General features: G+C 38.4%; 1 protein-coding gene across 1 annotated transcript in view; it reads left to right on the forward strand.

The window, feature by feature from the left end:
- Window positions 1-319: 319 nt before the first annotated feature.
- The window catches only part of LOC149193851 (uncharacterized), a 54,433-nt gene continuing 39,342 nt past the window's right edge, over window positions 320-15,410 (forward strand). The window contains exon 1 of the mRNA XM_089407455.1: window positions 320-562. Within this exon, the coding sequence (XP_089263581.1) occupies window positions 320-562 (243 nt within the window). The remainder of the gene's footprint in view (window positions 563-15,410) is intronic.

A 15,410-nucleotide genomic window follows, 5' to 3' on the forward strand; every position in this document is an offset into this window, starting at 1 on the left:
GATAAATCCATATCATGGTATGAAGGTTTGTCCGCTGCAAGTATATTTTCTTTGATGGATTTATATTGAGAATTTTGTACAAATTTTAAAAAACTTATCCTTCTATAGTGTTGATAGACATATTTTATGGAAAATTAGATGATCTATTTCAGTTCATGGGAATTGGCATCTATGATCAGGGTGTAATTCCTGGTGAAATTGAAGAAGCCTTGCTTGAGTTTTCTTTTCCTCAAGAAGAAACATAAGAAGTTTGTTCCCTGGTTATTCATGAAGGTTCCCAACAGGTAAGAATATTCTAGCTTTTGATGAAACTGATCAGATGGAGGTCAATGAACAAATTCAGCAGTCCGAGTCAGATCAAGAAGAGGAGAGCAGTGAAAAAGAAGAGGTTGTTTTATATCCTCTTGCACATGAAGACCTACCTCCAATTATAGAAAATGAAGAGTCTGCTGAAGAAGAGCAAGTTGTCCCTGATCTTATGGACGTGAACATTATCGTTGTGGATCAGGTTGTTTCCATTGTTGAAGAGAGCCAAATTGTTGAACAGAGTGCTCAAGTGAAGGTAACCAATTATGTTTCTGAAGATTCTTTTGTTGGTCTCCTAGAGGCTAGAAAAGAATATTTTTGTTATCTCATAGCCAGTTTGTTGCATGAGTTATGGGACCTTTCAATATTTATCGATGTCTTTTCTTAGGATCAGTTGAATTTTGGGTTGCCACTATTTTCCTTCTTCTACTTGTTCATGGGAAGTGTGAGCAGAACTCAGTGAAGTAGCCGTTTTCTTGACTGGTTACATTGGAAGGAGGATATCACCTACTGTATATATTTCTAGGAGGTGTGGACAGATATCATTGAGGTGTGAAGCTCGAGGAGAAGGCTCTAAGATTTCAGTCATGTGCTGTCAAATTTTCTTATTTATTTTAAAGCTTACAACTATGTAAGTTAGTCAGTCAATTTGAAGTTATTTGGTTTTTATATTGACTCTGTTACCCAATGGTTAGGCTACTAGTATATTTTTTGTTCTTGGCACCTCACTAGGAGGATGCCATACCCATTGGATACAATTTTAGAGTCCTATAATAAGAATCAATGGTGTTGGCCTCTCACTATTCATTTTTTTAATTTAGCCTATGAATAACTAGGTGTCAAAGCCTAAAAGGTTTTCCATGTCAAAAGAGTCATTGGTGTCAAGAGACTAATCTGTCCAAAGTTGGGAGGGTTTTTTCCTGCAATGTTTAGCTCAATTGATATTACAGGTGAAACGATTAGATGGAGCTCAGAAGCATATTTCCAAAGGTGTATCCAGTTCTTCAAGCTGATCTCCAGATCAAAAGTTAGAGCAAGTTGAAGTTCCCCTTTCAAAACCCACAAAACAAAGGAAAACGCCTAAGTATGGGTCTGGGATCCCATATATCATAGGTTTGGAGAGGTAATCATCGGAGTTCCAGAGCACATCACATATTAGATATCAGAGCATAGAGCAATATCAGCAATTAATGATCGACGATTCACAATTGAGGTAGATGGGCCATATTTCAAAAACGTCGATATGTGAATTACGATATGTGATTAAAGTGTCAGGAAGGCTAAAAATATATTAACAAAGGAATTGCTTGCAAAACCAATGAAGATTAAGCCTTTTCTCTCCCCTCCTAAAGGGATGCATGTTAGTTAGTCATTCGATCCGATAAGTTCCACGGGGTAGTCAGCCATTGGATCTGATAAGGGATGCGTGGAAGTCAACAATTGGTTCTGATAAAGAGCATGTGGCAGCTAACATAATCACGATTTGGCCATATGATGGACATGTAGTAGGCATATTCAGCATTTTCTTGTGTCATAAGGGGCCAAAAAAGGGTGACACATGTCACCACTCACAAGATGACATGTGGTAGTGATGATGTCAGATATCGAGACCAGCGATAGCAGGGTGAGGCCTATTGTGCATCAAAGTGAAATCATTGATTGAAAACCTATGATTAAGGAGCTCTAATATGGGGGTAAACCTACAATCATGTGAAGAGCACACGACCGGGTGCTAAGTACAAAAGATGATCGACGTTCTACAATTAGCAGGCGCGCGTTATGTACCAAATGAAATTGCTGATTGGAAATCATCGAGAGTGGAGCTTCGATGTCGAGGCTAGCCCACGACTATAAATAATTCAAAGAGCTTGGAACTATTGAAACAAGGCACGTGGCTAGGTCCATATATATGTGGCCCCATGTCATATGTGGTGGAATATTTGTAACACCATAATACTTCAAAGAATTAAGCTCCTTTTTAGCCAAAGGGTTTAACATACAAAAAGGATTTGGCCCTGAGTTTCCACTTAGGCCTTGAGGGCTAGGCCCATCAATGATTTCCCACCCCGCTTAGTTTAAAGTGGAACACAACTAAAATCTTTGATATAATAAGTATTGGTCTTACCTCTAGTCACAAAACTAAGAAATGCATAAAGGCGCTGACGCAAAGATGTTTACATCCTTTCCATAGTCATGATAATCCGCCATTTTTTTATACTTTGGACTACTTAGAAGTGACTTGATAAGGCATCAAGAGGGTTTTAAGAAGGATTTTTGGCATCATAGTAGGCATATCGATATTTTATAAGGAATATGGACAGTTGTATAACACATTTTTGGTGGGATTTTTTTTTTCAGGCTAGGTAGATAAGGATTACAAATCTTTTCTATAATTAACCCGAACCTTGTTGTTTATGTTAGAAATCAGCAAACACACCTTTTGATCACTTATTGGATGAAATGCAATGTATTTGGTCTTTGGCCAAAATAATATAAAATGATAAATATTTAATGCAACAAGGACGGAGGATTGTTGAGCGGAAGAGGCAGTGTATTTAACATTTTAATAAAAGCTCACAACATACTTTGTTATCTATTTCAGAGATTCCTATGGTGTATGGTCTTAAGTATGTGTTTTACTTTTGTTAATTCTATATCCATTTCTGAAATTGTTGTCTTGAATTCATCTGTGTATGCTGAGGACAACTGTGGATATAATACATGATAGAATTATTTATTGTTTTGTCATGGTTCCTCTAAATATTTGGCCATTAGTTATGGAACAAAATTGATAACCATATGCTCTATTTCATTGGACTGAATATTTTTCTCTTTCCCCCATTATTTGCTATACTACAACTAACAATTGACTTGAGATATGTGCCTACCTTGCCTCTATTGTCTTGATGGCTCATGCATGCCCTGATGTGCTATAATCCTATACTTCAGTGGCCCTCACTCCCAAAAAATTCATTAAATATTTATATCATCTACCTTTGATCTTAATAAATAGTCTAAAATGTAAATCCTATCAGTCTTCTTAGATTGATAGTTGATCCAGCATGAGAGCCCTCTCCAAGGTTAGGGGGACTAGATGTTAACGTAGAAGTTCTTTTTGGTTACCTCTAGGATCCCTTTCCTCAGCCTTAAGGGATTTACGGAGTGCTAACAAGATGGATGTAAAGACGACCTTCCTTAATGGCATGATTGAGGAATATGTGTACATAGAGAAGCATAAAGGTTTTGAGACCTTCGACATGAGTCACTTGTGTATCAGCTCAAGAGAGTATTGGATGGACTAAAGCAAGATGCCCATGCTTGGTACACTAGGATTGATAACTACTTCACTGGGTTGGGATTCACCAAAAATGAAGTGGATGAAAACTTGTACCACATAGTGGTGGAAGGTAAATTGTTGATCATTATGTTATATGTCGAAAAATTGACTTGAACAGGTGATGATCAGCTAATCAATTCTTGCAAGGAGGATATTGAAAAAGAGTTTGAGATGAAGGACATGGGTCTCATGCATTAATTTTTGGGCATGGAAGTATGGCAGGGTTACGGGGAACTGTATGTGTCTTAGGGAAAGTAAGCCAATGAGATACTCAAGAGGTTCTGGATCGAGAGCAGCAAACACATGGGGACTCCTCTAGCAGGTAACTGGAGGAATGAGGATCCTACTTTAGGGGAAGTAGTGGAAGTTATTTTTTACATGCATATTATGGGTTCACTCATGTATCTAGTGAACACACGACTGGATATGTACTATCTAGTTAACCAGCTTAGTCAAATGATGGTTAGGCCTACCAAGCTATATTGGAAGGTGACAAAGCATGTGTTGAGATAACTCAAGGGAACTACTTAGTATGGATTGTGTTACAGACGGAAAGAGGGAGTGAAGATTCAAGGCTTCACAAATGCAGATTGGGCAAGGAGTCCATCCAATAAGAAGAGCACATCAGGTGAGATATTTATTATTGGGTCAACAATAGTTTCTCAGTACAATAGGAAATAGAGATCAGTTGCACTTAGTTCGGCAGAGGCAGAGTACATGGTTGCAATTCAAGTAGCATGTGAGGCCATCTAGATGACGAAGAATTTGGTTGGTTTTTTTGGTTAGTAGGTCGATCCAACTATGATTTACTGAGATAATCAAAGTTGTACCAAACTCTCTAAAATTCCAGTTTTTCATGATCGGTCTAAGCATATAGATGTCTGATATCATCATCTTCGAGATTGCGTATTGAGGTAGATTATGTTGTTACAGTACATTCGCATAGAGGAGAAAGATGCTGACATTTTGAAAAAGGCACTGCCAATATGTAAATTCAAGTTTCACAGAGGTAGGATCCGGGTAGGTGATAATCCCTTTCTTGTTGAGAGGGAATGTTGAGAAATGACAATGAGAAATTCCAGTTTAATTTGTCCTTGAATTAAACTATGAATTAAAATCAAATTTTATTCTCATAGAAACTTGTAAATATTTAATTAGGTTTAATTAACTTAATTAGCTGAGGAATTTCAAGTTTGAAATATTTTTATATTCATGTATATGTTCTCCCTAAATTTTAGGGGTCCAGGATGTGTTTATTTGAGTGGTAATTAGATAAATCAGTTTGACTGAGTTATAGACAGTTAAACTAGTTCTAACTTTTTGTGGAACTAGTAGAGGTCTAGTAGTGAGTTGGTGCTCTGATGCATCCTCAGTGCTACTCCAGCTAACTAAAGATTCCCTCATGAGAATCTCATGCATGTCAATTCAAAGAAATACACGGTTGATAATAGAGTGCAGGAACAATGTATTATCAGTTGTATGATTATCTGAGTTGTACAAGTCATCCATGCAATCAGAGAAGGACCTATTTTTGGATTGTGCAATTATGGAGGAATGATTTCCCAATTAAATATGGGTTGATCCTCACATGAATTGTGCAAGGAAATAGGGGATTGGTGAAGCCAGGGTTACCCCTGCTTACACCCACAGTATGCATGTAAAATGCATAAACACATATGTCCCAGGAATTTCAAAACTCTCTAAGGAGTCAAATCTTTACCCATCAATGGTTAAGGCCCTATTAATCAACCCTCAAGCCTTCATTTATGACTTTATTAAAGTCTTCATCAATCCCTTCTATTAGGACTCTGAAACCCCTCATAACCTTTATTTAAACCTTTGTTAACCCTTAAGCCCGCACATTAAACCTTCACTTTATAAACTTTGGTTATACCAGACTTAACACATGAAAACCTTTATTGGTGCTATATTTCTATTATAACCCTTTTATAATATAAATGCACTTAAAACATGACTTTCCACCTTAATACGACCTTTGTACAGATATCAATGCTTTACCTTTATTGCAATCGGGGTATCGCTCTTCCGTGGGTCACATTACACACTCATTCCACTTTCCCGATATGTGATCACACTATTGAAACACATTTTTGGCACTTTTACATTAAAAACCCGAACCATTCATTCTATCAAAAAATATGGGAAATACAGGAATAAAAAGAAAAACTTGCTCTGAACCATAAAGCCAGACTTCAAACATTATAAACCCATGTTCATAATTGTCGTCGGGTCTGCTCTTTCAGACCTTTCCTTCAACACTCCTCCAATCTCTGACCACCTCTGATTGTTGATCAATGCTTTATCGCTATTGGTGCATCGACATTTCACAGTCCACCAACCTTTAACCTCTATCTAATGCGATTGTGATTAGATCACAACTGTTGATCGGGTCTCAATCCGATGGTCGATATCCTTTCTCAATGCAAAGTCGCCCGACAATCCTCCATCGTTGATCTACACTTAGTAGATCCAACGGTCTACCATGAATTTGGATAGACAGTAGGCATGGGGGTTAGCCGCCCGATAAAGCTGTTTCCTTTCTCCACTTCTCTGCTACGTGTCGAGTTATGAATGGAATCGAAGAATTAACCTTCAATAGCATTTACCACTTCTTTGTCGCTCGAAATACCACTTAAGGTTATAAACCCGCCTTTTCACCAGTTATCTCCCGCACTCTTCTCTTATGCAATGATCATTGATTTATACATTCGATGGCTCTCATCCTTTGTCACCTACGTTGTTGATCTATAAGATCTAACGGTTCTTATGCATTGACGACTCGCCTCTTTGTTCGTCCCTTGCCTTGACTTTCATTCATTCAATAGTGTTTATCCTGTGGTTATGGGTTTTTCTTCAGGGTTTCAGCTTTCCGCTCTTTAGCTTCCTTTGAGCTTAACTCCGTGAATTCCCACTTCGCTACCTCTCCAGAGCTTACTCTGATCCTTCAGCTGGATTCAGAGATCCTTTATGATTCCTTTGAATCATTATTCTCAACTTCGTATCTAAAGAACTCTGTCTGCAACCTTTATTACAGAACCTATGAATTCACGCATAAATCAATCATTACATACTTATTTCACACATTTACATAGTTTCGGAATAACCTCTGTATACATATAAATATGAAAAACTGATTACATGTCGAGACTCTCTGTCTCTCAAGCCTGCTCTTTGATATCAGTGGCCTCTTCCCTTTTCACTCTGCCCGTAGGCTTACATTTATACCAGAAAGGCTCTTTTGAACTAATTCTGGTTCCAATCCTAAATCTACTGAATTGACTCCTAAATCCTCTATGTCCACTTCTGACTTCATTTAATTCCTAAGAACTCTCCCTAGTTCCTCAAATCATGAAACTACCTAGAGAGTTATAATTGACTTCAAACACTCTCATCATTATTAACCACTCATGTTCTCCTTTATTTGAGAGCATTTACAAACAACCTCACACATCTAATTAATTCCTATTCTACCTACTCAAAAGCCTAAATATTACATTAATTCAACGCTTAGAACACTAACTTCTCTAAAACACATGACCTCCTACATCTACTAAAGTACAATGATTCTTCCTTGGGTTGAATTCTCCTGCATTAGACTCCCAAAGTAGAAAATATTCATGATATCCTCATCATGTGTCTTCATGTGTTGATTAAAAAACCTATAGGGTCCCAAACTATAGTTTGTAGCTGTCCAAATGTCTTGCACCTTTGCTGTTGTTGTATTTTTTCTGTCTTCTGTTTCATCATCCTTCCTGCTGCTTTCATTTTCCTCCATATGGACTGCTTCATCATTAACTGCCATAACTCTTCAATCTCCATCTCTATCATATCATTGGGCTGGTCCATATTCTGCCATTCACTATTACCTCTTTCTCTCTGCTTCAGGTTATTGCTGCTATCTACTAACTCTTCAAATTGTTATTTATTTTCTTCTACTTTTGCTCTTGCTACTATTGTAGACATTGCCTCCACCCAAAATTCATGTATATCTTTAAGGATATCTCCCTCTGCAACATCTAATTTTTGCATTGAAATCTAACTTTCCAGCAATTGAACATTTATGTTCCATGAATTAAATTCTTCCACAGAATCTTCTTCTTTCATTTTTATTTTGCTGCTCATTTGTTCCAAACTTTCTCCAACATTTGCAACTAAACCTGCATTCACAAAACATTTGTTAAAATAAAAAACATAAGGCTTCAATGCCTTATTTTCCTTTGGAAACAATTTAGTTTGCTGCTCTATTTCTTTCTCCTCTATCAACACATCAGTATGCTGTTTTGAATTCTCAAAAGAATTCATGACACTTTCAATTAGACTCACCTCCACATCATCTATTTCAATGATGCCTCCTTGCTTTTGTTCATAGTAGTGAACTTCTTCTTCCTTAACCTACTATTGGTTAACTCTTCTTTGGAATTGTTTGATTCTTACTGCCTCCCTTTCGTCCTTACCCTCTTGTTCTTTAAGAACCTCCATATCATCTTCAAACAATCTCTGTCCTTCCCCAATGACATTCATTGAATCATTTCCTTGGGACAACATTTCTTCAGTCTTCATTGGAATAAGACAGCCATCTTTCTCCTCTATGAAAATTCTAACATTTTGTTGCCTCCTCCAAGGTGACTCTTCTGTATCCTTCTGGTTCTGAGATCTTGCCATCTCGGTATTGATCTGAACAGATTTTAGATTCTGCTCCTTCTATCTGACAAACTCTAAAGTTTTTTCATCCTCCTGTGATGTACCTGCAATCATCCACAAATTAATAATTTTAAAATCATAAGACCTGGCAGTATTACTCAACTCTTCAGTCATCACCTTTCCTTGTTGCTCTGAGTCTTCTACATGATTCAGCTTCTCAGGCTCAACTTCCTCTCCTTCCTTCACAAGGAATGGTTCTTGTCTTGTAAGAGCTCCAATTATTAATTTGTCAATGAGTTCTTTCTATTGTAACAACTCAATACCTTCCTCCTTTGAGAGGTATTCTTCATCATACTCTGCTGCTCTAGCATACCTTTTATCCCCTAAAACACATTTCTCCTCATACTTCAGTTTAAGAGCTCTATTCAACTTCACTTCAGAGTATTCATCTTATGTAAGACACTCCTCCATGATTTCAATAGCTTCACAAGACTGTCTATCCTCTCCTATGCATCTTGCAAGCACACCAAAACTATTAGGTTCAAAAACACGAGGCTTGATGGCCTTATACATCAGCTCTTCATCTTCAGTTATCATCTCCTCATGTTGTTTTGAACTATCTCAATAGTCCATGAGGTCTTCACTTGATCTCCATTATTTATCTTCAATGTAGTCTTCACTTTCTCCTAGAATTTCTCCCTGTTCTGGTTCACAAATGGACTCTTCCATTTCCAACCCAACTTCCTTGAGTTTTTCCCTCAGCCACTTTACTTGCTTTTGTTGTAGCCTTCTTTGCATCTCATGCCACTCTACTGGCTTCTTCCTTAATACCCAACCTTATCTATGGTTTTCTTCTAGCTGCATTCTTAACACATCAAGTTCTTTTCTTATCTCAGCCAACTCTTTTTCAATCTCCTCTTGACTCAGTCTCTTGCCATCTGATTTGGCATTCTTCTTCAATATCTTCTATTGTGGCTTCTCTCTGAACCTCTGTTATGACTATCAGTAGTCATATTCTTCTCCTCTTTCTTCATGAGCTCCTTACTCATCTGCAACAAGCCTCCGAAACAACTAGTCCTCCTCGTTGAAATCTTACCTCACTAAGATCTCCTCACTGAGTCTTTTGGTAATCATAGGTCCTCTATTTGGAACCTTGTTATAGACATTTTTGTGCCTTACAGCTCTAAGCACGAAATGTCCATAAACCAAGGGCTCCTAAGTCCGTAAAAGTGTTGTTCTAACTCCTAAAGGAACAAGGTCAACAAAATACAACTTCTCCCAGAAGTTCTCCACCAGAAACTGCTCAGAATAAGTCAAATCAGGATCATTTCAGCTGCTCCACTAGCCAAGTGCGTTGCATAGCACCTAAGTCCACTAGCTAGGTGCATTGAAACGCACCTAAACGCACTACCAGGGTGCATTGAGCAGGAAATGACAAGTGGCAGAGTCATTCCATGAGGTGGAGAGACAATGGAAGCTTCCAGAATCTTCTCCAATGACACTTGCTTCACTGAATTCGACCAAGGATGTGTAAGAGGCTCTCAGACTCCAAGTGGAAGCAAGAACTAATAGAGAGAAGCCACTAATCAATTCATGAGCTGACTCATCCTCCTTGCATACATATATATATGGATCCCTCATCCTAGAGATCCTGAGGCTGAAATATTGCACATTGTAAGGAATTGATGTTGGTTTTGAGATACATATCAGAGAATTGAGTGATCTATGCTTTGTTGGGGTTGAAGAAGGGACTTCTTTGCTGGGAGGTTGATGCTGGGTCAGGAATCATCGGTTGTAACTCCTCCTGGATCTTCTTGTATATCAATAAAACTATTTGAGTTTCTTCTCCATGCTTGTGTTTCATTGATGCTTGTTACATTTGTATGGTTAACTTAAATCTGATCCTAAGTTATTTATGAATGTAAACCCATGTCTTTGTATAGTTTCTTTCTTCTGTGATCTTACAGGAACTTGGTGAAGCTAGGCAAGTGAGAGAGCAGGTAGCTGGAAGCCGTCAAAGAGGAGAGAGAGTGGATCAAAGGACTAGCGCAAGACACAGGTTAGTTCATCCTATTTCTCTTTGTTTATAGTTCATAAAGAAGAATACAAAAGTAGTTTTCTCTGTTTGTTTCTAAGGTCGCTATCACACCTTAGTGGGATAGAGCAGATCTAGATAGACACTTTTCCCGATAACAAAATGGCGACTCCGCTGGGGATCGTGTCTAGTTAGTTTGTTTGTGTTTCTCTTGTTGCTTGTTTCATAAACTTAGAAGCAGCAATCGAACTGCATTTGCCATTAACAAATGCAAAGTAGACATCTGCTGCTTCAATCCACTCACTGGATCTATTTATGATTTGAACAGCTGATTCATAAACTAATTGATTACACTTGTGATAGCTCTTAGAACCCCCCCTTAGATCTACCTTTGATTGTGTATTACTGATTTCTTTTACTCGGCCAAAAACCATAGATTAAACTGCAAACCGTGACCTAGAACCCGTATAGAATTCTCGTTTCTGCCTCAGCGCAAGCTCTGTGAAGAGGTTCTGCATTTCAATGCACTTCCCGAGAGGGCTACCTGCACTGCAATGCAGTTTCTCTATGTAACAGGTGCACTGATCAGCCTTGCCTTGTGCAGCTAAGGTTCTTTGCTCCATTTTTCCAATTTTGTCTCTGTTTTTTGCAGCCTGTGATCAGTATTTCACTCTTTCAAACCCCTTTTCCTTACTGATATTCCACCTCAGTTGTACAAAAGAAACTGTAGATGTTTTTATGTGTTTGTGGCGTCGTTTACAGTTTTCCATTGCAAAAGTAGAATAGTCGTACTGTCGTCCTTTGATTTAGATCTGTCGCAAGTGTCGATTTTGATCATAGGAGAAAGTTTATTTGCTGTTGATAGTCGATTATGCTTTTACTTTTGCCTTTGGTTTGAATTTGTCACTTTCTAGTGTCGAAAAGAGTATTTACTTCAAAATCATAAAGTGTCGTAATCATCTCTACCTTTTGATTTCGAAAAGAGGCTTGTTTGTGTTTTTCACTTGAAAGAAAATTCAAATTTGTACAACAAATTTCTTTTTAGGCATCAATATTAAGAAAGTGAAAAAAAAAAATGTGCATTTGCATATTGGTAGTCTGTTTGGCTTGATCTAGGAAAGTGCATTTACAGTGTGCTCTTTGCTCTTTGCGAAAAGATTGTGTCTTTCTTTTCCCTTAGTAGCTAGGATTTTCATTGCTGAAAAGAGATAAAAGTTTGTTTATCATCTTTAGATTGCATTTTAGGAATTACATCTACATCTTGTGGTGATCCCAAAAGGAAAACCTCATAAGAAAGATCAACTTAAAATAAATTCAATGAACTTAACAACGCTTTGGAACTTAGCACAACATTTAGAGGTCTAGGCCAGAGACGTATTCCAGCGTCGTAAAGCCTGGTAACTATTGTCCTCACTGATGGTTGGGTGATTCCTCCACTTTGAGACAATAAGTGCCAGTACAGACTTGTGCTCCCACGTACCGTCGAGTATATATTGGGAGACCCCTATAGGCTTAAAACCTTTATCCATAGGAAGCCGTGTCGGCCGCCCTACTGATCGCAATGCATCGAACACAACATTCGGGAATATTGACTGCCGTACCGTAAAAAGTATTTAGCAGTTTTACGATTGGTTTGGTACTCACTCTACCTAGACCTCCAGAACAGTCCCTTTCGTTCCTTTTCAGACTCCTTAACGGAAAAGGTCCATTTGAGCACTTGTCACTTCAGGCTCATTAAAAATCGAAGGAGACTAGAGTCATATTTTGTTTTTTCTCGACTCTTAAAAACTGAAAAAACAAGTTGTGTCAAAAGCGTCTAAAATTCATTTAATTCAGAAACATACCTTCCCTTTATTTTAGTTGATCGAGTAATCCGAAATCGTGGAAGAAAGTCAATTGAAACCCCGCCATTCGCGGAGGCTTACGAGTCAACCTTCTTTGTCTCCGGAATCGAAAACAGTATGGACAAAGCGAACTCGTTTAACCGGTTCCAAGTCTCCTATCAAAGTTAGAACAAGTGTTCCAACGACATCAGAGACTCCGGATACTCCAAACATTTTTGGAATCCCTACCTCAACAGAAGAAGTTCAACAGCCACAGAAGGACAGTGGTACTGATCCTAGTTTGAGAATAAACACTTGTGTTACTGAACCAATATCTATAACTGGTTCAGAGAGTCTTACTCTTCAAACATCTGTCGCTGCTTCTTCGGCACCAGAAATATTTTACGGACCTGACGGTCTTCCACTTCCACCTGGTCTGATTGCGATAGAAGAAATTGTAGAAGATCCTCAAACAAGTACTCCAATGCACTTTAGAGTCGGGATCACTCTATATCCTTCGACATCATAAGTTAGTCTACCACTAGCGGAAGTCCCTGTAGAATCGCTAGGTAATCTTTTGGATAGACTACAAATGTCTGAACAACCGTCAACATCTAGGACTGTGTCTTCTGACACAATTGTTACACTAAAAAATGTCACCATGGCTATTTACAGTTGGTATGGCTCTATCAACAGTCATACTACCCTCTTAAGCAAGTCTTATGCCTCTGCTATCCATGTCAAACTCCAAGAAAGAGAGAAAGTCTTTATAAATATGTTTATCTCTGGGTACGCAGGTTCTCTCAAACCTTGCCTGCGGGTACGCACCTATTGTTCATAAGGTCTGCGTCCAAGGACGCTCTGTATCTAAAGGGGCAGGTGCGTCCCTCTGAAAAGGTTAAAATGCGCAAGTTTTATCTTCAAAAACTTACTTGTGGTCATTTCTAGAGCATTCTAGAAGGTTGTTTGACGTGTATTGAGGGCCTCCAGATGGTTCATGCACTCCTACCAAAGAGGAACTTATCCCATCAATAAGGGAGTGATCCCATCCAAAGAGGGGACTATCCCATTGATGGTGGACCTGATTAACTTCCTCTTGAGCACTATAAATACAGGCATTGGGCCAGAAGGAGAGAGGTTGAAAGCTATAGATTTCTAAGGGTAAATGCTGCAGGAATTAGGACTCCCATTTGGAAGCTTGTGAGGAGAGATTGCCATCTTTGCTTGTTCTATTTGGAAGTGGGTGAGCTTTGTCAAAGTAGAGGAAGATTCTTGTGGACCCTGGAAGGAGCTTGCACAACACCAAGGCTCAGGTTGTAATGGTTCCTTTTGATTACCTTTAATGCAAATTGGTCCATTCTTCTCAATAACTTGTTGTTTATGGGTTATTTCATGTACTCCTTGGTCTATATGTTGAATATGCTTTGTTTTATGTTATAATCAGGTGCTATTTAATTGTTTGACTGTTGGTGATTGCAGGTTTTGGAGAAAAGGAGGAGCTCATCCAGATCAACAAAGCTTGGACTTCTACAACAGCGTTTGGACAAAGGTAAGAACGAAACACTTGATTTCTCATATCATAATGTATGTTTAGAGAAGGATAGCTCCAGTTTGTTTTGTTTGTCATTAGAACGTCTTAGACTTCTAGGAAGGTCGGTTGTGTCCGCACTTTTGACTGATTCCGTGTGACAAATTGGCGACTCCACTGGGGATAGATTCCATTGATGAGAAGAGTCTTTTCTTTTGTGTGAACTTTGCTTTGAGAAAATTGGTTTATTTTTCTGGTTTTGGCTCTGTGACCTTGTCTCTGGGTGGGTTAGCTTAGGATTAGTTTTATTTTGGTTTTTCTTTAGTTTTTCAGTAGGACGCACCCTCTGAGTGCTGCACAGTGCGTCCCTGGACGCACTTTTGTTGTGTGCACAGAGCGGGCCCGCTCCTGTGCTAACGGGTTGCCTGCGTCCCCTGCCAAAATTTGAGAAATTTCCATTTTTTGCCTTTTTTGCTCTTAGATTTTGTTTTTTCTTAGTTTTTTCTGCCTAGATTCATTAGTCCCTTGCCCAGAATCTTCACCTGAACTTGTTTCGATAGCATTGAGTGTTTTAGTGGATTTCATCGAAGTGTAAACCCTAGGGTTTGATTTTGAGTAGGTCTTGTAGTGACTTTGGCGGTAGGAGTTGTCAAGCCTTAGATCTCTCTGGTTTTGTCAACATTCTAAGAAGTCAGACCTGTCATAAAGTCTACCTGTGAGAGCAACTTACCATCGAGTTGTCTTTTGGGCCAATTTCGAAGTGCTTATTGTTTAAGTCTTGAATTCCATTTTACAAAAGAACAAAAAGATTTGAATTTTGTTTTGACTAGTCTTTTGATTCTGCATTAGCTGGTCCTTGATTTGATTTTGATCAAGTAAAACAACCTAGAATCATCTTTGTGAGCTTTTGCCTTGTTAGGTTTGCTTAGAGTAATCTCTCTTTTGATTTGCTTGTGAGTCAAGTTTTCATAGTTTTGTAGCTTTTGAGATTGTTTTTTGTTAAGATAGGTTTATATGCTTTATTAAAAAGAGAAAATACAAAAACATCTCCTTTGAAAAGTTTTGTTTCAAGTAGCTTTGAAAGTTTTGAAAGAAAAAGAGTTTTTCGTGCAAGTAAAGAGTGATCATGTTTGTGTGCTTGAAAAGAAAAAGGGAATTGTTTCTTTGATTGTCTTTTCTAAGGAAGTTGTTTTCTCTAAAATTTGCATTCTCTCAACTCTCTTAGTTAAGAATTTCATTGAAAAAGAAAAGTAGCATAAATCATCTTAGGTGCATCTTTGTAGTGGTTGGAGTCGAGTCTACACACCATTGGTTTCACTTCCACTACCTTGTGACTTTAAAGAACAACCATAAAAGTAACGCTTAAAGTAAAATTGAAATAGTAACTTTTATTTACTAGGGCTCTGAAGCACCAATTTAGATCAGGCTAGTGTCTTGGAGTAGGTGAGTAATTAACTCTCCAAGACAACAAAACCAAACAAGTAGCTTATCTTGTGATAGAATAAATCCAATTGTCTCACTTGTACTCTGGGAAAGCTCCTCTTAAAGGAGAAGCACGAGCTCGTGTCCGAACTAGTGAGGGGATCATTCCCCCCTCGTTGGGAACGACGCCAGACACGCACGTATTACAAACGGTAAACCTTGGATTAACCATTGTCGAGGAGCCAGGGGTCACTTGTCGGTAAACCTTGGATTATTGTCAAGGAGCCGGCAAGGGGA

This window comes from Pinus tabuliformis, chromosome 2_2 (genome assembly GCF_031772625.1).
Source record: "Pinus tabuliformis cultivar Carrire ecotype Pingquan chromosome 2_2, CPIR1, whole genome shotgun sequence".
NCBI lineage: Eukaryota > Viridiplantae > Streptophyta > Pinopsida > Pinales > Pinaceae > Pinus > Pinus tabuliformis.